A 26746-nucleotide genomic window follows, 5' to 3' on the forward strand; every position below is an offset into this window, starting at 1 on the left:
TGCAGTGAAAGCACTGTCCTAAGAGAACAGCCACATTTCAGGGTTCTGGGATCCAAGTCAGCTTAAGAGGTATCTGACGCTTCAGAATGCTGAACCTTAAGTCCCCATTTTCAGTAGGATGCCTCCTCTCAGCTACCAGTTGTTCCTGGTGGCTCCAACTAGTTCAGTTTCTCCAGGGGATAAACAAATTAACAAATGAATGACTAAGGGGTGAGGATCTCAGGTCTAATTTACTTTATAGTCTTTCGAGTAATCATCTTGTTTTTAGTGGCTAATGGAGTCTTTGGTGATGTGTATTTTACCACCATGAAACAGAGCAAATTAAAATTATTATGAGATGTATAAGTCAAATATGAGTTATACAGTATGGTTTGTTAATTTAGGTCTACTTCAGTATTCGTGCCCCTTATTTGATTATCAACGTAGGCTGATGCTGAGCTTCCCACCCATTTTCCCTTCCCTTTAATTGTCACTCTTTTCAAGTCCTGGCCTTCCTCCTAGCCTTTACCTGCTGATACTGAGCCTTTATATCTGAAATTCTACTCTCCATGGGGCATACCAGTTGGATTCTCCTCTCTGGCTACCCTTCCTCAGACCTTAGGACAGACCCCCTTCATACAGCCCTGTGACTGAACTGATCTTTATGAAATCTATTCACTTTAATGTACTTTCTATTCTCCAACCGGTTCCTATCTACCACAGAGAAACTGTTATGAACTCAGACACGTGGGGGATAGTTTCTGTAGAACCTTCAAAACAGAGTAGTTGACTCCTCATATGGGCAGCCCAGAAACAATGAAATTCTCATGTCCTTACCCATTTTCAAAATAAGTAAGATGAGAACCACTATAGCAGCCCCCCAAGTACAAGGGCATCCAGTATATCCAAGGAGTTCAGAATTTCACAACAGAATCCCAAGATATCCCATATTAGTTTGCCAAATGATGAAAGCAAAGTTAAATTCCCGTTATCCAGGCTCACAGCACAGGAGATTAATATGTCTCCACTCCCTTTGTCCTCGAAGTCTCTCCTCTGGCAAACACAAGTATCTCTACTAGATCAGCCACACCCCATCTCCCCAGCTTATTTCTCCTGTTCAAGGGTTTGAGTACGTCAGCACTGGAGTATGTGGGTCCCCTGAAGAGTTAGGTTTTCTGTATTAGTTACACGCTGGAAGGCTACTCTGCCTCCAGTAAAAACAATGCCAGGATTGAATTCCCCTCTCTGATTTTGGTGGCTGGGGTTTGCTGGTTAGGGGCATAGGTCCAGGAAAGAGTGTGATAAAGGTGCTGAAAAGAAAGAACAGGGCTTGTAGTCATCAGGCTGCTAGAACCTTGGGACAAGTCACTACCTAAAAGCAGGTAAAGACCCAGCTTTTTCTCCATTCTGGTCAGGCATCTGGCAGCCCCAGTCTTCTGAAACATACCACAACCCTTGAATAAAAAGGTCTCTGAGAAAATAGATGTCACAATGCCCACATGCTTGACACCATGTGAGAAACAGCTGCCAGTAGGTCACTGACCAGACAAGCAAGCATAAAATAAGATAGTAGCATAGTTTAGGATGCACTGATAATGGAAGGAAGAAGTAGCGGCTAACAGAGGAGTCCAAGCTATAACACACAGACTAGTACGTCTCTGCTTTCTGATTTCTTGAGAACAGTAGCCTGCAACTCTTCAAAGCTGCATAAAAAGCTCATAATTTCAGTCCAAATTAATGAGTCTATGTTTGTAGTGATGGCAATGAGTCAAAAATAAACTACATTTGATTCACAATCCCATTTAATAAATATGTCCTAGAATCAAAGAATTTTGGCATTAGAAATGACTTTGGAAGTCTCCTTATCTAACCTTCCACCCAATGCAGAAATCTCTCTCCAATACTGCTAGGAAATGATCTCCCACCTTTCACTCCCAGTGAAAGAGAATTTAGAGACAGTCCATTTAATTGTGCTAAGCAACTGTGTCTTGATACTACTCTGAGCCTTAGCTTTTCCTTCTGCAAAATTGTGAACACTACTACCTTCTTTGTATTAATTAGTATAGTCCCTGGATTAAAGTAGATGCTTCCCTCCAACTGAGTCAGGATATGCCTCTCTGCAACCTCCACCTATTGGAAATGCTTGCTTTCTGGTGCCAGAAAGAACACTTTCCACATGACAACTCTGAAGACCATAATGAGGTTACCATTGCCCTTTTCTGGATGCTCCACAGATTATATACACATCCCTGTCTTACAAATGACATCTCCTACACACAGAGTCCTTGATACTTCTACATAGAGAATGCGCAATCAACTAAACACCAATATCATCTTCACAGGAATTTCTGTTAGTCCAAGTTCTCCCCCACTATGCAAGTGCAATAGATTTTTTAAAAATGGAAGTCAGAATATATTTTTTAAACTCTGTTAAAACAATTTTGTTGGCTTCATTCTATTAAGGTGATTATGAATCTTGATTCTGTTGCTCATTGCTTGTTTGTTTTTGTTTTTTTTTCTGTACGCGGGCCTCTCACCGTTGTGGCCTCTCCCGTTGCGGGGCACAGGCTCCAGACGCACAGGCTCAGCGGCCATGGCTCACGGGCCCAGCCGCTCCGCGGCATGTGGGATCTTCCCAGACTGGGGCACGAACCCGCATCCCCCGCATCGGCAGGCGGACTCTCAACCACTACGCCATCAGGGAAGCTCTGTTGCTCATTGTTTAAGAGTCAGATTGGTTAAGTCTTTTTACATTTATTATATTTAGAATAAATGGACAAAAGCAAGACAGAAAACCTTTTGAGGTGGAATGATAATATCATCTGAGTAGTGGTAGAAACATAATTCTAGATTGTGATAACCACTGTCATAGGTATAGAATGTTTCTTGTTGACTAATAACTACACTGTTTAAATACTAAAAATATTAACACTTAAAAGGTAAGTTTCTATCATCTGTAAAATGCAGTTATTTGCAACATCATTTAGACCTTAACTTTAACTATATATTAAGGTTCATTCAACCCTTCCCCTTCCCAAACCTCTTATTTGTTTGAACCAAATAAATATTTCCTTTCTAAATAAATAAATATATTTATAAAAAGTAAATTCGTAAACAAAATTTCTAGAAGTAAATGTTCTCTCACACACTGGGGATCCACCATAAAAGATTGTTCTCACAAACAGTTAAATCTTTGAGGGACTACCATAAGCCAACCACTTTACACAGGTTATCTCATTTGATACTGTGAAGTAAGTACTATTATCACTTCTGTTTTGTAGATTACAAAGCCAAGCTCACAGAGGTTCACTAATTTGCCCAAGGACATACAGCCAGTAAGAGGGAGCAAAAGGGCTAGTAGCAATGGAGGAAATGAGGACCACAAAGCCTTGTGTTCAGAAGATCCTTTAAGAGAAACACAGATGCAGCTGGGCTATGCCTGTGCTCCGCCATCTTCCAGGGGACCTGACACAAAGATTTTGTCAGACAAGCACACAGAGGGGAAGATTTCACTTTATTGTTACATTAATCTCACAAATAAACTCAACACAGTCACGAACACTGAGCAGATAAAGTGCCAATGCAGAGGCCTGGCAACAGAAGGAGGGAGGAATCCAGTTCGTCTCCTCCATGTGCCCAGCCTGGAAAGATATTTCTATTATACAAGAGTAAGGGCAGCTGACATACCAAGCAACCCATCTATAGACACTTTGAGCTAAGGAATAGAAAATCTTAACAGGTGGGGTCTGTGCAGGGCAAGGAAATAGAAAAGTCAGAAAACATTTTTTCCTCAAATAAGTCAGGCACAGAAATACCAAACGACAAAGACAATATTTTTCAAACTCCCTGTATTTTATTTGGACATCTAATAAGGAATGAGAGGGATACAGTTCTACAGGGTTACTTCTTACTACCACCTGTCTTCAGAACGGTGACCTGAGTAGACACTCTCTTCCCACACCCTCAATCAGAGGTACCAGAGAGAATTTTCTAGGATTCTGGGAAGAAATGACCTTCCCTGCTTAGCTAGCCAGCCTCAGAAAAGTGGACCAGTGCTTCCTCATGAATATCAAGGAGATATGGGCTATCAGAGTAATCAACCTGGAAGCATTTAAAGAAAATTAATGAAGCTCAAGACTTCCTATAATTATCTTTAGACAACTTTAGGTACCTCTATCAAGCCTGAGGTTTAAAGCACAATTATTCGGTTAGTGAATTCAAATGGTCTGACTGCATGGAGTGAGATTATGATACCATAAGCTCAGATCACCCCAACTGTCTCTATTCCAAAACTGGGATGTCACTGACTGATTTTCAGAGGCCAGAAAGATCACTAAAGGCCACCTGATCAACCCCCTGATGCTATATAATCCTGAACTCCAAGGGTCAAAATCAGTGGCATCTTTCTAGCACCTGAGAATTCCTGGCCTCACTTGGTCCACAGGGAATCTAAATAAGGATAAACCAGGCCAAGGAACTTCTAACATGCCTCACTTGTGGCCAAGAATCAAGGCTCAGAGTGGAACTTTCAACTAGGGAAAAGGTGAAGTATTTCAACTCAGTCCTAGGATGAGAAGCAGGCCAAAGTGGTTCCATGATAGGTAAGGGAGCAGAGTGGAGAGGCCTCAATGGAAAGGTGCAGGTGCCCCCATGTAAGAAAATGGGGGTAGTTTGAGGGGGCACTGAAGGCTGGTAACATGGGATCACCTCTGCTGAGCTTCAGATGTGGCCTCTCCTACTGTGGCTGTGCTTAGTTTTCCATCTTGCTTTCTCTGTAGAGGCTGATAAGAAGGGCCTGGGGGCGACGCAGTGACAACTGGCTACAGTATGGCTGCCTAGCTGTTCAAATGGGGGTCACGTCACCAAGTTCCTAGTCTTTAGGGAGCTTCTGAAAAGCTGAAAACAGAGTTCCAAAAAACTGTTTGATAAAGACAGTAGCTTAACGCTAGACAAGATTGTTGGTGGGATCTGGCAAAGTTTGAAGTAGGATCATTAAATACTCGAGGAACTGCTGCTATGAACCAAGGGTAGACTTGGGAATCTCTTAAAGGGACACCCACAGCTGGCTATTTTTCTGACTTCTCTGAGCACATCTCTGACCAAACTGAAGGGGAGATTCCATTACAGGTATCTATGTGCCCAACTGACACCCCAACAGAAAGGCTTCAAGAAACCCCATGACCTTTTTGAGAGGGGTCAGGAAATACTGAGGAGTCAGAAAAAATTGTTGTGAACTCTTGGGCAGGCTCCTGCCCTGCCTCTTTCCTTATTCCAGGACAGAACTGAAGAGCTTCCCAACCATCAATTCCCTGCCAGGAAGTTTCATTCCTCGCCCCCATCCCAGAAATGTTTCCCTAGGTAGGCTTTCCCACCAACTGATTCTATCCTTCTATTTTGGACCTGCTCTGGGTTTTTTCATCTCCTTTCCCCACTCCTGTTCCCAGCTACTTGAGTCTGATGCAGACAAATAACAGGCTAGACAGAAACACTGACTGGATCTTGGGGTTATCAACACCTGACAATGATGCCCAGATTATTTACTGAAGCCTTCAATTCCATCTCAGAGAGTGGTTAATGTTTTTCTGTCTGTGAGTCCTTCCTCCTCCTACCCTCCAAGACGTTCAAGGTGAGAAGCCACCTCATTCATCTTTATACCCATGGCTTTTAGGCACCAAGATAAGCACCTAAATGTGACAGTCTGGGTCAGGGGACTTCTAGTGGGCTTAGCACACAGGAGGGAGGGCTTCCCAGATCCTCTGGCATCCATCCCCAAAGCATAGCCTTCCCCTACCCTGCCTTTTTACAAATCCTCACCTCTTCATCCTCCTCTCGAGGCTTGACGCAACAAATGAGAATGAACATGGCCTTGGCCTTGGCTTGTCAGCTCTGAATTCTAGGTCCCCTCTGCCACCAACTCAGTATATGAGCTTAGACAATTCAATTGACTCTCCAGACCTTTAAATGAAAGGGTTGGACTAGATGATTTCTCTGGGCTCTTTCAGATTAATTCATACTTGAGAAATCAATGAAAGAATTAGAAGAAATTCGAATTCTGAGCCATAGGTACCCTGTATCTCTTTGAAATAGCTGAAAGGAGGTAAAGGTCAGATTCCTGTTCATTATACACTTTAACTACAGGAAAAGAAGCAAGTGTATCTATGGAGAAATAGAACCTAGCAGCCCCTATACTTGACTAATAAAAGCAATTTCCTTGAAGAAGCAGAGAAATAGGCCACAAGTGGGACCTGGCAGTGTCAAAAAGGTCTATAAATTAAGTGATCAAAGGAGTAAAAAACAACGGCTATAACCAGACAAGATCTCTAAGCACAGACTAAAGTCTAGAGAGGTCTGGGTGGGAAGGACCCCCTGGAGCTTCTATTAGAGGGGAGGACTTGGTCCAAAGCAAGTTGCTACTGCATTTGGTTCAAACCCAGTTTTCTTAATCTGTCAACCTGGTATGTGTGCACACGTGCAGACATGCTGCAGGCTGTAGTTATGCTTCTGAAGTGCTGAAATGAGAAAGAAATAAAAGAAATGATACCAAATTCAAAGAAGTTAGACTGAACGCAAGTACAATTTTAGTTTAAAAGCTACTCATCTTCCCCACCACTCTATGCAGTATCATCACTGCTCATTCTGAAATGTGGGCTATAGTTTTGTGGGATTGTGAACTCTGGGGGTGAGGAGGGGTATACTTGTGGAATGATTGATGGTCAAAAGCAGGATACAACCCAATATCCTGTGTGAGAACCCCTCCAGTTAATGACCAATGGATTTTACTTGACCACACCCATTTGGGCACTCACTTGTCTTCATTCAAGGAAACTGTCTCCTCAAAAGGGATTTCTTGCTTGTCTGTCTTCCCCATGATCAGCCGGTGCTTATCCAAGTTTATGATGCACTGAAAACAAAGAAGAATCACTGGTTACCCTCAATGATCCCACTATGGGGTCTCCATGTAAGAGGACCCTTGCCTCAGAGAAGAAGTACCAATGGGAATATAGAATCAATCCTACCTTCAGGGATCGGAGAGTCTGGAGACCAAGGGACAAGTTTTTCTCATTGTCCTCTAATAAAAAAAATTAAGATTTAACCATTTTCATGTTGGTTTAGAAGTCAGCCTTATCACCATTAGGTTCTATGCAACCTGACCTCCCTTCCTTCCTTCCTTCCATCCATCCAATAAACATCTGTTGAGCATTTATTATATTAAGTAATTTTCCCAAATCATTATAGTTAAAAAGTGATAGAGTCAAGATTCAAACTGAAGTCTTTTTAACTCGAAAGGACAAAGGCCTTTGGACAAAAATCAGGAACTTAGAGTACTCTCTAGAATAGAGTACATGAGGGAAAGTATAGGAGTTGGTGGGAAATTATGAAGGGATTTATGGCAAAGGAGTAAGAGGATCTTGCCCTCTACCTCCAACTAGCCCACAGAAAGCTCTCAGGGGCACACAGAAATGTTTGTTTTCTTACCCCTTGAATTTTTTTATTCTCTGAGTGATTCTCAATATGTCTTGAATGTAGCTCAAGGCCCATCTGGTACTTCAGAAGGCAAAAACTGGGACAAGATTTATAGTACAAAAAAGTGGAAACCTGGGATTTTGAAGAAGTCAATATTTACAGGCATAAAATCCCATGAGGGTTTGGTGGAAGGAGGGAGAGGGTTTAACTTAGGGGTCCATAGGTCCAGTCCCCCATTCTACTCACCAACCACGGCTGCTGGGCAGTCCAGATGGAGGGAGCCCAGAGTGATCACTAGGTGCTCAATCTGGCCCACTACTTTCAGATGTCGGGGTAGAGAAAGCTTCTCTCCTTCATGCTTGTGAGATCTGACATGCTCCTTGAGTCTGCACCAGAGAGGAAATAACAGAATCCCCTTGGCAGAAGTTTCTGGTGGAATCTGGCAATGCCTACCTTCTGACACACAGCTGGAATTTTCCAGAGATTTCCTGGGTTAATTTACCAAAAAAAAATGCTAGTCTACAATTCTTGTTTCAGCACTTTATCCTAAACATGCCAGGAGATATAAAAAACTAAAGATTCAGCTCCTATTCTCAAAAAGCTATGTCACTATCTGCACTGGTGGAATATGAGAGTTGACACACTCAGAGAATCCTTTTCTGCATCTCAACATCCCCACCTATGTGCAAGGCAATTTAGTTAACATATCCTTTTATCCATCTGTGGGTAACAGATCTCAGAGAGGGCAGGTAAATCCTAATTTTAGAAGATGCTTTGTTCAGTGTCTAATTTTCTCTTTGTCTATTTCAGTCTATCCTCATCATTTAGTCTGAGGCCATAAGGATGGTGGAGGCAGGTACTTATTTGTTAAGTGCATTGATAGTGGCATCAGCAAGGCATATTGCGGAGAAAGTCCTAATTAATTTAACTTGTCTGTCTAGGGGAGGAAGGAAAGAACAGCACCAAGGTTTCACACAGTTATGTAAGCTGATTGGAACAGCTAGCACCGAGCTATTATGAGTTGGTGGATAAATACTTAATTACGGACTTTCTGTGCCAAAACTTCTGCTTTACTCCATTTCCTCTCTTTTGGTGTTATAGCCCATCCAAAAGAAAAATAATTGCAATTTTACAGATGGTTATTAATTCCTCTGGAATCATGGCAGTCTTCTGCCTAATTATGCACCAGGACATTATTAGTCTTTCTGGAAACATCATGTTGCACTACAGCTCATCTCTTCACCCCATAAAAATGCTCAGGATTCTTCTCATAGGAGCACTTGTGTCCTTGGACTCCACCCCCACCCCACCCCGTCCACCGCCCTAAACAGCAATGCACAAAACCCATAGAGCCAGCTTCAAAGAGTCACAGTTGTGGTGAGGGGTGAGGAGAAGGTAGAAATGAGAAGGAACAGAACATGTGGCAGAGGTCACTGATTATACAAATCAAGACTTGTGCAAGCCCTGCCTAATAGGGATATTTTGAAAGTAGCTTAAAATGGGCCATTACATCTACCCTAGTGATTGTTTCAATACAGAGATTTAGGCTGGGGAATGCTCTGTTGTACTTAGGGCTAGAGAAGTGGAAAAGGATATTGGGTTGATCCTCCCAATCCTGGGCTAGACCTCAGGGCCCATCTGGTACTTTGGAGGAAAGAGAAGGAAGAAGAAAGGAAATAAAAGTACAGATTGAGTGAAAAGGAGGAAAGATACAAAATGGCTTTCTCTGACTAAAAAAGAGGGAGAACCCAATTCCAGCTGTTAGAGAACTAAAGATATTCAATATATGAGGTGTCTGCCTCACACCCAGGCCCCAGCAGGGGCAGCAGTAAGAGCTGATTTTACCTGTTATTTGCAGAGAGGAAAGGTACTCATCACCCCTGTGATGGTTCAGGCCCAACAGCAATAGCAGCTCTATTCCACGGTCTGACTGATACTTCTTGGGACAGGCAGTGTGGCCTCCAGAAGGACCCCAAGTAAGCTAAGGCCAACCACATCCCTGATTTTACTTCTCTCGGGTACACCACCAGGGCAGATCCTTCTAACTTGTTGTCTGGGCAGGGCACAAATCAGGATCAGGGCATGGCACGCAATGAGCCAAGGATTTCATACTTTCTCATTCCGGAGCCCAAAGGTCTTTGCTCAAAACTTAATTGGTGGGAGTTAATGGAAAGCCTGGACTTCAAAATAAATTCAAGCAAAGAGTGTATTAGCATCTGACTTCCAGCACAAGTGACTACTTACCCCAGTCTGTCCACACAGGCTGAAGAGATGAGATTATATTGACAGCCTGTGTCAACCAAGGCTTTCACATCCTTTCCAGCACACTGTAGAGAGGAAACATACTGTTCAATAGGAGCCAGAGAAGCAAAAGGGAAGGGAGATCCAAAGAGCAAGCAGCAGGTGTCATATGAAAGGCAGGGTTGGGGAGCATCCTCACAATTATGGGTTGGTAGTGTCCCATCTTTATCCATTGCTGAGTCTCCTTTGAGGGGTTCTTTTTCCTGCGGAAGCTAGAGCTTACAGAGGATCCCAAAGGACTTTGGGTATTTCATTCTATACACCAAGTGGCTCTTAATTGTGTGTGTGTGTGTGTGTGTGTGTGTGTGTGTGTGTGTGTGTGTGTGTATCACATACTCCTTTGCAAATCTGACGAAACATTTAGTCCTTTTCCCCATAACGATGCACATGCATACAAATTACTGCATATATTTCCAGTGTTGCATTGAGTGCCCCCCTTAAAACTCATTTATGAATTCCATGATAAGACCCACATTCTATACAATTTGGAGGAGAGGTCCCCATTATTGGGATAATGGGCCCAAATCCTGTTCTCCAGAAAACGTGGAAAAGCTATTCTCAGAACATTACCTGGCAAGAAACCAAAATCATGTCATCAACCTCAGACTTCTTTAGCCCCTCAGACTTGGCATGATTGAGTTTGTTGGTCTTGGAGGCCCAAGGGACACGACTGCTTCGGAGCTTTGACAGGTTGGTTTCCATGAGGCGCCTCTGCAGAATGTTATGAGGTTGCTTGAGGAACAGAAAGCAGAGGCTTCTTAATGACAGGTCATTTCCCCCCTTCTCTCATTGTCCCCCAGGTGCTGCAGAAATAATGAAGGAGCTGCCCATAACTGAGCTCTACCTTTGCTTCTTATTTATCCTTCCTTCAAGTAGGGACTTCATGGGTATTATCAGAGCAGGAACTATAAACCAATTTGCAGTAGGCAACCCTGAGTGAATGAAAGAGCAATGTGGGACCCTGGGAAGCGTGGACAGGGCTAATAGTCCATGGCTAAAGAGAACTAAGGGACCCTTGTGATTTGTACTACGTGGGCTTGCTGCTTTCCCTTACCTTACAAGGCCATTTCAGGAGGAAAGTGGCCATAGTCTATGTGGAATAAATGTATCTTTCCAGGGGACTTATAGAAAGGGCAGCTAATTCTCACAGGCCAAAGAAACCTTCTTAGCGCTGGTTTTCAGGAGTTCTGTGTACTTCTGTTTCAAGTCTCACTCCCTCACAGTATTATCCTTTGGACCCAAATACATGTGCCTTGATGACGTGGCTCTCCTGTGGGCTGAGTTATCCATGGGTGGATGAGGTAGGAAGACAGGGATTCATACCTGCTGAATAACCCTCTTAGAAGACACACTTTAGAACCTGGCAGAACCCAGAGGAATCATCCTTACTGTTATTCTCTGGACCTCAAGGAGCATAAGGCTCCTCCTGCCATGTGCTTGTCATCCATTCCCGCTCTCTTCAATGGGCCAAAAGTGGAGTGTAAAAGGGACAGAAACTGACCAAGAAGCAGGGGACTTAATTAGACCTTATATCTGTGCCAGGATACCTAAGGTTAGGAAGAAGAATGAGGAATATGAAATCAAGTCTGCTCTTTAATAGAGCTTAGGAGAGTTACTAGGGCAGATATATCTGTGCTCTACTGTTTCTACTCAAAGTGGCCTCCAGAAGGTGTAAGCCACCTCCTAAAGTCATTTGACCTGAGAAATTTCTATACAAAAGCATATTATTCCTAGTTTACAATAATATTGAAAATCCCTCAAAGGATGGAGTCTAACCCCAAGTTTCCATGTGACACATACTAGATGGCATTCCAATTCTAGGGGGGGAAGAGAGTTACTCCTAGAAGCCCAGAGCCTAGAACCTTCCCCAGGAAGTGGGTAGAAGTGCAGGAGGTCTTCATTTCCACCATATTACAGATTTCTGAGGAAGAATGGAGTCAGAGCCATGACTCGCTGGTGAGGCGAAGAAATGGATTCCCAAAATACACTGACTCTTGGCAAGGCATATTTTAAATTAGTATTCTTGGTAAAAGGAGAGAGAGGGGCATTTAAAAGAAAATGAGAGCTTCTTAATTTGACAAGGAGCTGGAGGAAGTGCTAACTCTGATTTCCTGATTGGACCCTGGGAGAATGCTTTGCTCCTCAAAAGAAACAGAAATTCTTCATTCTTATCTCTCTCACTAATAAGTCTAGATTCATACTAAAGCAGGTGTTTGTTTCTGTCAGGTCCATGCTTAGCATGACCAACTCAGATAAGCTGGATTTGTAGAACTGAAGACTGGAAGGGACTTCAAAGTCCATCTAAACAAAGCCCTCATAACCTAAAGTTCGAGGCTTTCCTTCTACAGTGGTCTTGCCCAACACCACTTTACCTGGTTATTCTGAATCTTGAGAGGAGTCTAATCATCACTGGACAGATCAGGCAAACGAGGAAGGTTCTGAAATCGTTTTCCTTGAAGTCATCTCTCTTTGAATTTTCCTACTCTACCCTTTCTCCACAGGCTATACACATACTCAAAGTTCTCACACACTGGGAAGAAAACACCTCCACAAACCCTCAGACCCTGCCTCCTCAGTGCCACGTCCTAACCACAACCCTGCCTTAAACGGTCTTAAAAAAAGGTCGAAATCACTAGTCAATTTCCTGATATCCTATATTTTCTTCACTGAAATCACTTCTGATCCCACAACACCAATAACGATCTCCTAATTTCCAAATCTGACAGACATATTTCAGCCTTCATTTTACTTGACTTCTCTAGGGTGTTTGGCCCTGCTGACTATTCCTTTATTTAGTAACCCAAAAAAGGTTCAAACGTAATACATCTTCAATATAAAATATTCAAATGTCACTGAAGTATATACAATTAAAAAGGGAAAGCCTCGGGCTTCCCTGGTGGCGCAGTGGTTGAGAGTCCACCTGCCGATGCAGGGGACACGGGTTCGTGCCCCAGTACGGGAAGATCCCACACACCGCGGAGCAGCTGGGCCCGTGAGCCATGGCCGCTGAGCCTGCACATCCGGAGCCTGTGCTCCGCAACGGGAGAGGCCACAACAGTGAGAGGCCCGCGTACCGCAAAAAAAAAAAAAGGGAAAGCCTCTGCAACCCTTCAAACCTTCTCAGTTCTACTCCCTACAAAGAACAACCATTAAATTTAGAAGTACATCCTTTCAAAAATTTTAATACATCTACAAACATAAATAAAAACAGGATCATACTATAACACTCTTCTAAATTTTTAATTTTTGTTTAATATATGAAAGGCATTTTTCTATGTCAGTACATACAATTCTTTTCATTCACTTTTATAACTACAAGTCTTCATAGTATAGTTCAGGAGTTGAAAATTCACAGCCAATTAACTCATATGAACCTCAGAGATGCTCTTCTGTAGCCATTTAATTATGCCCTTATGTTTGTTTGTTTAAAATTTTTTTTTTTGGCCGCACCACATGGCATATGGGCTCTTAGTTCCCTGACCAAGGATCAAACCTGCACCCTCTGCACCGGAAGTGTGGAGTCTTAACCACTGGACCACCAGGGAAGTCCCTGCCCTCATGTTTTAAATGACAATGTAACTGCACATTTACCTTTGCTCCCAACGAAAATTTCACTAAAATCATAGTCAAGGAACAAGAAAGGCCTAAAACTATAAGAACAAAGAGAATAGTAAAGTAAGCAACAACAATAACAAAAGAAGAGATTTTGACAAAATTTTGGAATCTAAATAGCAGACGAAAAACTGGTAACTGACCTAGACTAGAGAAAGCTAAGTGCTTCACACCATTTTACTTCATGGAACACTGGAGTGGCAGAGACTGCCAGTTACTAATTAAAATCCATGATCTCCTCTTCTTTCTGGAAAGATACCTAGATTATGTTTCCCAGCCTTCCTTGTAGTTAGGCAAGGCCATATGACTGAGTTTGGCAAACAGAATGTGAGTAGAAGTGACACATACCACTTCTAGGCCTGGCCTGTAAACCTCTCCTGTGTACACTCCTCCATATTCTTTTCCTCTTCTGACGGGCTGGAATGGAGATGACCCTTAGGGTAACCTACCTGGAGGTAACGTGTTGAAGACAGAAGAGCCACTCACTGTCAGCCTGGGTCACTAAATGACTACATGGAAGAGGGCTGTCTTGTTGACCTTCCCACTAGAACTCTTACCTAAGAAAAAATAAACTATTATATTTGAACTAGTTTATACTTGGGGGTCTAGCTGTAAAAGCAGTTTTCCTACTTAAACTAAAACCCTGGAAAAGCTGAGGAATTAGAGGTATTAGAACCTCTACAATTGGAGGGTATGATTAGGGTTGGAAAGAGATTAGTATAAAGCCTGCATAAGACTCCTATGCATAAGACTCCTTCCCAGTTGATCCAGACAACTGGGAAGAATGCCAAAACTTTATTCTTTTTGTAAGAGTAAATCAAAAGACTCTGGCTGGTTGACAGTTTGGCTAGGCTTAGGACAGATTCCTTCAACAGCTAAGAATGAGAGTGGAGTGCCATACTATACCAGAACTGAAGAATATGAGTTGAAGGGCTCACATGGAGCCTTGCATAATGAAAGATACAAGACCCAAACCAAGATTTCACATCATTAAGAATCTTTGGAATATCATGGATGACAAAGATTCCAAAAGTTTCCAAAGAGAAAAAGATGATTTCAAATACAAAGGATTAGGAACCAGAATTACATAGGACTATTCAGTGGTAATAATGGAAGCTAAAAGACAATGGAATAATACTTTTAACAAATCTGACAGCACATAATTTCTAAACCTAGCCAAGCTATCAATTAAGACTCAGGAAAGTTATTTCCCAAGAATCCTTAAGCAGCTTCTGAAGGATATACTCCACCAAAGCGAGGGAAACCAACAAACAAAGAAAAAAGCATAGGATCCAAGAAATAGAGTATACAATAGAGAAGAGAAACAAGAGAAATTCTGAAAACGGTGTTGAAGAAAAAGTCCAGGATATTGGTTGTGTAGTGGGCCGTGAGAGCAACCAGTCCAAAATGAAATGCGAGGATAGAGCACTCCAGGAAGGATGTCTCCAAGAAAAAAAAAAAAAACACCTGCTAGATCATCTGCAGTTTTAAGGTACTTGGAGGAGATTTAAATTTTAGATAGAAAATTAAACAAAGGGAAAAAACTAGGCAATTATTAATTTTGATAAAAATAAATATTTGTATGAGAAAGAAACATAATTATGGTATAGTATTTGACTCAGCTGTGAATAATATGAATATAGTCATAATAATGTAAGCAGTAAATGCTGATTTGACCCAAGATAGCTATTTAATTGTTACTAATATATTACAATATTAATATAGTAGGAGAGGGGACATGATGGGAAGGTATAAGAGAATTAAGGAACAGTTTAAATTTTTTTTAAGTTTTAAATTATATACATGTGCTTTTTGATAAAAAGTAAATTTTAAAAATATACCCTATACATTAAGAAAGCATACAGCCACAAGAAAAGCCAACTTATGATGGCTTAAATGGAGGTGTATTTTTTTCTCACATAACAAGAAGACTGGAGGTAGGCAGCTGCTGGCATTAATTCAGCAGCTTAACAATTTCAGGGCTACTGTTTCTGTAATTCTCTTGGATATTCCCTCATGGTCATATGATGGGTGCCCCAGCTCCAGGCATTACATCCACATCTAAGGAAGGAGGAAGGAACTCTGTGCCATCTATCCTTTTTATCAGGAAAGCAAAAGCTTTCCCAGAAGTTCCCTCAGCAGTCTTCTGCCTATATCTTCTTGGTCAGAATTCCCACAGCCACTTCTAACTGCAAGGGGGTCTGGGTGTATTTAGCTTCTGCGTAGAGGAGTCAGGTAGATAGAAAAGGGCTGAAAATGGGTGATGATTTAGCCAACTAACAGTGTTTGCCAAATCATGCAAAAACTGAAGTGTGTGTACATGTGTGCACACACACATACACGCACACACCAACAATGTAACTTAGGCAGATGTAATGTCAGGTTACCCTATAACCAACCACCTTAGCACCTATTTTTTTTACATCTGCCCTACTTTCTGCATTTTTTTTTTTTTTTGCGGTACGCGGGCCTCTCACTGTTGTGGCCTCTCCCATTGCGGAGCGCAGGCTCCGGACGCGCAGGCTCCGGACGCGCAGGCTCAGCAGCCATGGCTCACGGGCCCAGCCACTCCGCGGCATGTGGGATCTTCCCGCACCGGGGCACGAACCCGTGTCCCCTGCAACGGCAGGCGGCCTCTCAACCACTGCGCCACCGGGGAAGCCCCGCTTTCTGCATTTTAAAATAGCACATCATCTATAGACCTATGAGTCTGTGGTACAAACATACTTCAGTTTATTTAACTACTAATGGACATGTAGATTATTTCTACATGTTTGCCATTAGAAACAATGTTTCAATAAACTCAACATTCCATTTTTTTGAAACTCTCCTCCACTGGCTTCTAAAACCACTTTTCTGTCTATTCTGCATCTGTCTCATTTATTGGCTCCTTTGCCTCTGCTCATTTCCTAAATGTTAGTGTTCCTTGTTGCTCTATCTTAGGTCCCTTTCTCACTCTACAAAACCTTTTAGGGCAATCTTATCTGCTTTCATTGTATAAATTAGTACCCTTATGATGATGACTCCATCTCATGCCCAGCCCTCACTTCTGAGTTTCAGACCCATAGAACCAACTGCCTCTTTGAACTTCTCCACTTAGACACCCCACAGGCACTTTCAAACTTAACTTGTCCCACTGATCTTTCCCACAAAACTTGTACTTTCTCCAGTATTCTCCGTCTTGGTGAGTGAAATTCTGCCTCTTTAACACCTTGTAGTTTCCTCTCCATTTCTGCTGTTATTGCTAAGTTCAAATAATCTCCTAAAACATTATGTTCATGGTCTCCTTCCCCTACAGTGGCTCCCTTGCCAGCTGTATCAAACACAAAATACTCAATTTAGCATTTAAGATCTTCCACTAATTCATCCTCCTTGCCAGTCTTATCTTTAATCCTCCATGAAGGCGTTCTACTTTAGCAAAAGGACCACTTATCACATACTACCTTGGGCAAATCACTAATCTCTCTAAGCATTACTTTTCTCTCAGTCTCACCTTCTTCATCAGTAATAAAAGAGGTTTGAGCTCCAAAGTCCTGTTCTATTTTAACATTCTGGATTATTCCCTTTACACCAATCTGGTAAAATGGCATCACTACACGCCCATCCATTCTTGATTCTTTTCTTTTCCTAAACTTCCATCCCAAGTATAGATAGTCCCCAATGTACAATGGTTCAACTTATGATTTTTCGACTTTGTGACGGTGCTAAAGTAATACACATTCAGTAAAAACTGTACTTCGAATTCTGATCCTTTCCCAGGCTGGTGATACGCAGCACAACACTCTCTCATGATGCTGGCAGAGGCAGCAAGCTGCAGCTCCCAGTTAGCCTCATGATCATGAGGGCAAACGACTGATACACTTACAACTATTCTGTACTCATACAACCATTCTGTTTTTTCACTTTCTATATGGTATTCAATAAATTAGATGAGATATTCAACACTTTATTATAAAATAGGCTTTGTGTCAGATGATTTTGCTCAACTGCAGGGTAATGTTAAGTGTTCTGAGCACTTTTAAGGTAGGCTAGGCTGAAATACGATGTTCAGTAGGTTAGGTATATTAAATGCATTTTCAACTTAACAATATTTTCACCTTACAGTGTGTTTATCAGGATGTAACTCCGTCATAGGTCGAGGAAGATCTGTACTGTTGCTACTTCCTCCAAAACTTTTCTGGTATCGATCTACTTCTCCTCATCTTTACTACTTCCAATCTAATACAAGCCACCATCATCTCTTATCTGTGCTACAACAGCCTCCTAACTTGTCTTCCACCTCTTCCTTCACCCTTCTCCAAATCATTCTCTACACAGCAGCCAGAGTAAGCTTTTAAAAATGTAAGTGAGATAATACATTCCCTTACTCAAAAGCCCTTCAGTGGGGCTTCCCTGGTGGCACTGTGGTTCAGAGTCCGCCTGCCGATGCAGTCCGCCTGTGCTCTGCAACGGGAAAGGCCACAACAGTGAGAGGCCCACGTACCACAAAAAAAAAAAAAAAAAAAAAGCCCTTCAATGGCTTCTCATTGTTCTTCAGACAAAATTCAAACTTCCTACCACGGTCTAGGGCTCTGTGCCATCTGGTCCCTGTCTATCTTTCCAACCTCCACATACATACCATATACACACCACTCTACCCTTTATTCATCCACACCTCCTTGCTCAAAAACTCTTTCCCATTCTAATGCCCTTGCACCTGCCATTCCCTCTGCCTGAAATGTTTTCCTCTAATATTTCAAATAGGTAGCTTGATCTCATCTTTCAATTCTCAGCTCAAACATCACTTCCTCCAAAACATCTTCTCTGACCATACTATTTAAAGTAGGCACTCCACTTCTTTAGTTACTAACATATCCCACTATTCCTTTCAGAGTAATTATAAGTCCAGAATTATTTTGCTTTTCTAGTTGTTTATTATTTCACTCCCCCACTAGAGTGTTAATTTCACAAGGGCAAGGACCTTCATTGTCTTGATCACAGCTATATCCCAGCTCTTAGCATAATACCAAATGAATAAATCTCTACCCTTTACTTCTTCAAAAAGCCTTTCTTGATTAATATCATCCAGTTCTTTCCTTCAGAATCCCTTCAGTACTCATAAATTACATAGTTTGTACTACTTGCATTCCCATTCCTTGACTGTTGCTTTGTAAATATGCTTAAGTGGTTTGTTTTTGTTTATTGAAATATTGCCTTTCCAAGGGCTATCTTCTACTTTCCAGGTGTACTTCAAGATACACAGTATTAGTTAGATAGGTGCTGCAGGTACTCTGGTGGCCTTTTGGACATAGCTATGTCATCTTCCTGACATGGATCCTGCTTTATGCTTTAGCTCAACAAGGCAACACTAAGCAGTCACAGGTTCTCTACTGTTCCTGCAGTGTGGCTGCTAAACCCTAACCAGCATTTAGGCATCTAAATCCTAAGCAGGCAAACTCAAATGTGCTGCCTTTATCACCATCGGGAGCTTCTGAAAGAAATGGGCACAGTGGGCAATGCTGTATTCCAGGTAGACAGAGCTGAGGTTCCTCAATCTAGGAGCCAGTCTGATTAAATATCTCTTCTAACCAGGCTATAAAGTGGGAAGAAAAGTGAGGTGAGAGGAAACAGGCTATACTGCAGGATACCACAGAATCATGATTTGAGCAAGAACTTCTAAGGCCACCTTTTCAATCCCTTTACCTACGCTGTACTGAATCCAGACAGAATCAAACTAATGGATTTCTGTGGTCCACAGAATGGGTCAGACTGGAAAATAGGAGAAATTATAGAAGTCTGCTTTCTTTGTAGCATTTACTCTCAGAGGAGAAACCCAAGGTTTCTAGCTTCCAATAGAACTACAACTAGAACCACTTAGAAATAGGGGTCAGCAAATATGGCCCACAGTCCAAACCCAGCCTGCTGCCCATTTCTGTAAATAAAGTTTCATAAGAACACAATCAGCCCCATTTGTATTGCCTATGGCTGTTTTGCATTACAACAGCACAATTGAGTAGTTGAGACAGAGACTGGCCTGCAAAGCCAAAAACAATTAACTATCTGATCCGTTACAGAAAAAGTTTGCCAACCCTTGACTTAGAGTATTGTTTAAACTATATATGCTTTGGGGTCAGACAGAGCTCAGTTCAAGTTAGTAACCACCTTGCAGAGCTTTTGAGGATGAAATGAGATGGTTTGTACGAAGCATTTAATACCATGTCAGGTATAAAGTAAGCACTTAAATTTTAATAATTATATGTATGTGTACATATGTATTTTAAATTCTCATGCTCGGCTTAAAATTGAAGCTGATTACCATTCACTTTTTTTTTCTTAAAAGGGCATGAAATCATCTTACTCCACTTTTGTCCTCATGTACAGTTTGTAGACAGACATGGGCTCCTGACTGACTCTCACTTCAAGCCCAATATACATGTCTCTGTCTGGTCTTGGAAGTCTAAAAGGGCACTAATATCTGTGCCTTCTCTTCTTTATTTACTAGCTGAATATACAACACGTGACCCTTTCATCACCATAGGATCATAGACAGATTGTCCTTAGGTTTACTGCTGCTCAAAAGCACATGGAATCTACCTAAGGCAGTCTTGTCACACTGCCCCAGGACTTCTGTGTTCTCTCTGCCTTTACCTTATGACCCAATAGACATGTTATTTCAAAGAGAACAGCCTTATTCCTGATTGTTACCTGCTGGTGTGAGATGGTGGCTTCTCAACCGCCCATGGCAGACTGCATTTTTGTTACAAAGGACTCACACAACTGCAGGGACTTCAACCAGATAACCTGTAAAGTTCTTCTTACTCTGAGGTTCTATAGGGCACACTCGAAGCAGCCCCCTCTCCATATAATCTCATAGTCAGTTGACTCACCAGGGAATGATGAAACTCTAGTCAGATGTTGGTCACCATCACTATTGTCACACCAGACCAGAGTAATCACTGCTTCCACTGAACTCCTCTAGCGCTTATTGACTATAATATCTTGACAACTACCATAGGCTTCCTGGTGGTATTATTTACATTTTCATGGAACTATCTATTCAACATCTACAATTGAATAGCTAATAGACATCCCAAACTTAACTTCTTCAAGAATCAAATTCCTGATTTTTTTTTTTTTTTTTTTTTTTTTTGCGGTACGTGGGCCTCTCACTGTTGTGGCCTCTCCTGTTGCGAAGCACAGGCTCCGGACGCGCAGGCTCCGTGGCCATGGCTCACAGGCCCAGCCACTCCGCGGCATGGGGGATCTTCCCGGACCGGGGCACGAACCCATGTCCCCTGCATCGGCAGGCAGACTCTCAACCACTGTGCCACCAGGGAGGCCCCCTGATTCTTATTCCCTATCCCTAACCCACTCCTCTTGTATTCTTAGCCATCTCAGTAAATGAGAAACTTTATTCTTCCAATTGCTAGATCAAAAACCTTGAGGTCATTCTTGGCTACTCTTTCTTTCAGATCTTTAATCCAATCTCTCAACTAAACTTGTCAGCTCTGTCTTCAAAATAACCTGAGAGTCTGATCTTTTCTTGTCCCCTTAACTGCTAGCACACTGCTCTGAGCCACCATCATCTTTCACCTGGATTACTATCTAACAGCTCCTAACCAGTCTCCCTGCTTCTACTTTTGCCCTCTATAGTGAAATCCACACAGTAGTCTACTTTGTGAAATAAGTCATGTCGTGTCACCCCTCTGCATAAAATTTTCCACCAGTTTCCCATATCAGATTAAAAGTCAAATATCTGTACAATGATCTATAAGGCCCTAAGTAGTTTGGCCTCCCACCATCTCTCTGATGTTATCTCCTATCGCCCTCCTGTTGCTTACTTTGCTCTGGCCACAATGGCCTTCTTACAGTTTTTTAATCACATCAAGCACACTGACAATTCAGGCCTTTGCACTTGCTGTTCCTTCTGCCTAGAACATTCTTCTCCAAGATATTTTGCTCTCTCATTTCCTTCAATATCTCGTATAATGTAATGTTATCAGACAGGCCTTCCCTGACCACCCTAGATAAAATAACAGGGCTCTACTCCATCCTACCCTGGCCATTATACTCCCTATTCCCTTATCCTGGTTTATTTTCTCCATAGCACTGATTACACCCTGATATATTATATATTTACTTGATTTATTTTCTGCCTTCTCCCCCCCACCACAAGAACGTAAGTTTTATGAGGGCAGGAACTCCGTTTTGGTTCACTACTATATCTTCAATACCTAGATCATGCCTGACATGTAATAAGTGTTCAATAAATATTTGGGGAATAAATTAATTAATCAGTCCTATCCTTCCCCCTAATCTATAAACTCATTGTACAGGTAAACTTTGCTGTCTTCTTCTTTGTGATCCTAGCACCTAGCATTGTGTCCTGAACATAGCAAGTGTTCAAAGAATGTTTGCTGTAATTAGGATTCGATCATGGCTCTGGAAATCTTCAGTTTGCACTAGATCCTGATGTTATACTGGTATTTCATGCTCCTCTTCTAAGACTCCCAAGTTCTCTGGTCCAAAATCTATAGCATTATGGATGTCTTGTGGCATTATGAATAACTTATCTACAGGATACCACCCAGGGCTGCCCTCATTGACAGAAATTCTGATCAGGTAGATCAGATACTAGGAGTACAGGGCTAGTCATTTCATGGTCAGTTGGCTTTGCTGTGTTACACCATCCTTCCCCCAGCCTTCTCCTAATTCTAGTGAGTTTTGCTAAAGCATTTGGCTAGAAGCAGAATCAATCATAAATAGGAAAGCAAAACTGTCTTTCTATTGCTGAATAAGTAAGGATATAGCCTGATGGTCAGTAATATTATCATATAGGAAAGACAGCATAATATCCCATGATATGACTGTTTTTAAAAATTAAAAAGTCCTTACCTCAATGAGAAGAACATTTATGAACCTGGTAGCTAAAACAAAAGAAATTAGAATACGCAAAACTCCAAGAGTGATTTTTTTCTCTACCCTCATCAACTTAAAAAATAATAATAAATGAAATAAAATATTACTCATATCTCTGATTTTGATTCTTAATCTAATACACAAAAAAGAGCACAAGATAAAAGGACAAACAAAATAAGACAGCCAGACATAAGAAATAAAATTAATTTCCACAGTAGACTTTGTAGCAGCCAACTACTCACAAACAGGAAAAGGGCAAAGGCACCTCCCTAGGGTCAAGAGAACAAGAACACATTTCACTGCCCATGGATGCTCTTTGCCAATCCAAAAAAAGTTGGCAGGCTGGATTCAAATAGTGAATGTTATAGAAACAGCATGGTAAAAGGTAGATGATTCAGAAAACTCAGCAGTATGATTCTAATATAGGTCACTAGTATGAGGAAAACAACCCACAATCTTCTCACTGGCACAAACCCCAGAATCAATGAAAACTAATTTGTCCTTTCCCCGCTATCTCCCTCTGATGCCATCCCTTCCCTTTTCTTGTCCCTCTTTTATTGAGTTTGTACTATAGATTTATACAGTCAATTTTTGTATCCTCAAAAATTTCACTTTGGTGAGAGAACACTGAGTCAGCACTGGTCTATACTACCAGATCTATCCATATATATATCCATATATATGAAGTGATATAGTACTTCTAAGGTTATTTCTAAGATTATCCTGATCCAGCAGCATAAGTTCCAAGAAAGCTTAAGCATGCCACGTCACCCCAGTACTCAGAGCTCTCCTAGCCCTACCTCAGTCTGCCTTGGCATCTGTGACCTGTTCTAGCTCTTCTGTGCAATCACTTGCACATTACAGGTGTGAGAACAGTGAGAGAGGGACATCAACTCATGGCAGTGGGGGGAGGCAGGGGAGAGAAATTGTGAACCGTGGTTCAGGGTCTCACAATAAACTGCTGTGTGTCACATCCACAGCAATAACCTGCTTCTTGAGGAAGCTTCTTCCTTCCAGCCTAGTGCCTATGTTCTATGCTATCAGCTCCTGTGTGGCTCAACTAAGACAGACTGGAGTCAGAAAAGCAGATGGAGTTCTTCCTACACAGGATGAAGCAGTATAAAGAATGCTAGGCAGAAGAATGGAGAGGCAGTTCCTCAGGGCTAGGAAACTCCTTGACATCCCAGGACAACCAAATGTCAATCATATCTTAAATCCAGCATGAAGGGGAAAAAAATGCCACATTGTACTTATTTTCCTATTACTGTTTATTGGCTGAGGCTTCCAGGAACTAGGATTATTGTGACAGGAACTAGGATTATTGTGGTCTGAAGGTAAGAAGACTTGAACCTGATTTGCTAAATGAATCTAGACTGTAGTAAAGTGAAAGGAGGGAAGAAAGACAGTTATCGCTTTTCTAGGAATACATTTCAGTCACTCACCACTCTGAGTTAGCATGAATCAGATTAACTATCCTGTGGCTTGTGCAGGTAAAATACCTTCTAAAAAACAGAGCAAGATAATTGAGTAGACATCCCCTGTACAATAAATAACTAAAAATAATTCTCTATCACAATGGGGGAGGGCAAATCTGATCTTGGGATCTATGTGCCATTAGAGTTGATTAAAACAAGAAGAAGAAGAAGTAGATTCAGCAGCTCTGCCCTCCATACCCATCTTGTGGTGGGAAATGGCAATTTCAGTGGCCCAGGCTGACACCCCGCTTCCCTGACAAATTAAACATTCCAAAAGCTCAAAAAAATACTGGAAAAATTAAACAGAGCATCTACTTCATTTAAGACATTTAAGTAATGCTTCATAAATTATTGCCTAGATGAATAAAGTGATTGTGAAATTCAAGAAAACAAGTTAAACTACAAGAAAATTCCAGATAAAACTACAAAGCTAAACATCAATTTGGTCCAGTGACTTAAAATATAAGAGTCAGATACAGTTCTTTAAACTAGTAACCCTTAGGCCCCCATAGGATCCCTCCTATAGATAGAGAACAGTACGGTCTTTGAACTCAGACCTCCAGTCCTGGAGTTTCTCCTTCTTAATGCCAAGAACAACCCTGCTAGAAAAAAAGACTGCGCCAGCCCCAGCTCCAGCTCCACACATCAGCCGGTGGAGCAGCTGGGGCAGCCTGGCCTCCTCCCTCTATCCACTCTTTGGGGGTGGAGTAGCAGGAGAGGAAGATGATGAAGAGAGGTTTGGGGCTCAGGAAACCTTCAAGGTCCACACTGTTTCTCTCCCCGCCCCCCGCCCTCCTGTTGGAAGGTCAAAGGTAGGTGAGACCAAAATCAAACGGAGAAGTAGATTTTGCATAGAGGGGAAATGGATTCAACAAAAGTCAAGTGTATCTGGATGTGGTGACTGCCCAGAAAGCCCCCTTCCCACTTCGTTCTCTCCTTCTCACACCACTTAGGAGTCACCTCTGTCTGGGTCACGGGCCCGGCCAAGCAGCCTGGGAGGCAGCGGGAGCTACCCTGGCTGCGAGGCTCAAGCCCCAAGCAATCAAACTCGGTACTGCGAAAAATGGGAGGGAAAGGGGACCTGAGGGCAAGAAGGCAGGGCTGGGTCTCTTCTGCTCCAGAGGAGAGACACGAAGGGAGGAAGCTGCGCTGAAGGGAGGGCGAGCTGGAAAAGCTACGACGGAATCCCGAGAGAAACTAAAGCAGGGGAATGCTGGATGGAGAGGAATCCGAAACAGAGCAATAGCGAGACAGCCGACAGCGGCCGGCGGCCGGCGGGGGCCCGGCCGCTGACTCAGTGAAAGCTGCAAAGGGCGGACCCCGGGAGACCTCACAGCGCGATGGTGACTGGCCGCCGCGCGCGGGGACCCCGAGGCGGGCGCGGCCGCGGGGGCTCACCGTGTCCTTGGACGAGCCCAGCTTCTTGAGGCCGTCCAAGGGCAGCAGGTCGGCCGAGTCCTTGTGGATGAACTGCACGGCCTGCTTCATCCGGCGCTGCTGCCGCAGCGACGCCCCCTCCCGCCTGTCCGTCTCCTTGCGGCCGCCCTCGGTGAGGAGTCCTGAGTAAAACATCGCTGAGGCGCCCGCGGCCCAGCGTCCCGGTCGCTCCCGGAGCCCCGGCAGCCCTCAGCCTCGAGCTTCTCCAGCGCCGCGAGAACCGCGCGCCGCCCTTTTTATAGCCGAGCGTGACGTCACTGGGAGCAGCCAGTGTACACGCGGGGGGCGGGGCCGCCCCAGCCTGCGCGCTGCTTCCCAGAGTCCCGGGCCGCTGCCCACACCCGCACCACCCCACTGGGGCACGGGGCGGGAGAGGAGGAGTGGCGCTGGCGAGACTGACTCTGAGCGCCAAGGTCTACCGCGGCAGCTTTACCCAACCGGTCCCTCGCGTTGTGGGTGCCCCGCATCCCCTGGACCGAGATGAAGTGTGGGGAGGCCAACGCAGGAGCGGCCTCTCCCACGGCAGCCGCCGCCACCTCCTGGTCCCCGCTCACCTGTCCACGCCGTGGCCGACCCCGGGATCACCGACAGCCGGGCCATGCCCCGAGTCCTGTCTCCTGCGCCGCTGCTCGGCTTCACCAGTTCCCACTTTCGCGCCCCTCCTGGAGCCCTAGCGCCCAAAGCCCCGGCTCCCGAGGACCGGCGGCGCACTCCGAAGTTGGATTGCTAGGGATTTCTCCAACTTCAGATCGGTCCCCACCCACCAGGCCCACGTGATTGGGGAGGGGGCAGCCCCTGCGGGCCGGCCGGAATCTGCCTTCCGGGGACCCTCCCTCCTCCCTGCTCCCTCTGCCCGCGGGCCCAGGACCCGCACATCCGAGCCAGGGAAGCAGAGCTTGGTGGATGCCTGCGGGTCACCCTGGGGCTGAGGAGTGGCAAGGGTCCCCGCCTCCGCACGACTGCACACGAGTGCGAGCCCTACACCTGCTCTTCGGAACACCCGGCAGAAAAGCACGTTTTTCTCAGCCAACACTCGGGCTCTCTCCAGCATGACTCCGGGAGCAACTGGAACCCGGTTTTCTTTGTGAATCTGTCATACTCTCAAGCCATTCCAATCGGGCCTTCAGGCATCCTGGGTCCTGGCCTCGACGTTGTGACTTAGTACAAACCACGTTTTCCACTCTAGAAACTAACACCACTGCACTCTCCCACCCCATTTCACAGGAGCAGGCATGAAATAGAAAGATCTGCTCCCTGAAGAGAACCAACAAAAGTAAGAATAACGACATTTACTGAGCCTTTACCATGCACCAGGCACCAGAATAAATACTTAAAATGCAGTCTTTCATTGAATCATGGCAATAACTTATGAGATAGTATCATTATTCCCATTTTACAGGCGAATGCCTGAGACCTCCTAACTGGTCTCCTGAATGTGCCTTGGTTCCCTTCCAATCCATTGTTCCCTGCTGCCAGAATAATCTTTTCAAACTACAAATGTGATCATCTCACCTCCCTGCTTAGAGCACCACAAAAGTCTTCCTATTGCTCTCAAAAGACCCATATTCTTGCATGGTCTG

At 43.4% G+C, this 26746-nt stretch overlaps 1 protein-coding gene across 1 annotated transcript; it reads right to left on the reverse strand.

The window, feature by feature from the left end:
- Nucleotides 1–2778: 2778 nt before the first annotated feature.
- NRIP3 (nuclear receptor interacting protein 3) lies at nucleotides 2779–25358 on the reverse strand. Its single transcript, XM_060017309.1, has 7 exons — nucleotides 25128–25358; nucleotides 10315–10476; nucleotides 9688–9770; nucleotides 7690–7829; nucleotides 6996–7048; nucleotides 6786–6880; nucleotides 2779–6488 (listed from the first exon to the last, which is right to left on the reverse strand). The coding sequence occupies exons 1-7, from the start codon at nucleotides 25299–25301 to the stop codon at nucleotides 6473–6475; spliced, it is 723 nt and encodes a 240-aa protein (XP_059873292.1). The 5' UTR covers nucleotides 25302–25358; the 3' UTR covers nucleotides 2779–6472.
- Between the last annotated feature and the right edge of the window lie 1388 nt (nucleotides 25359–26746).

Source organism: Delphinus delphis, chromosome 8, assembly GCF_949987515.2.
Source record: "Delphinus delphis chromosome 8, mDelDel1.2, whole genome shotgun sequence".
In the NCBI taxonomy this organism is placed as follows: Eukaryota; Metazoa; Chordata; class Mammalia; order Artiodactyla; family Delphinidae; genus Delphinus; species Delphinus delphis.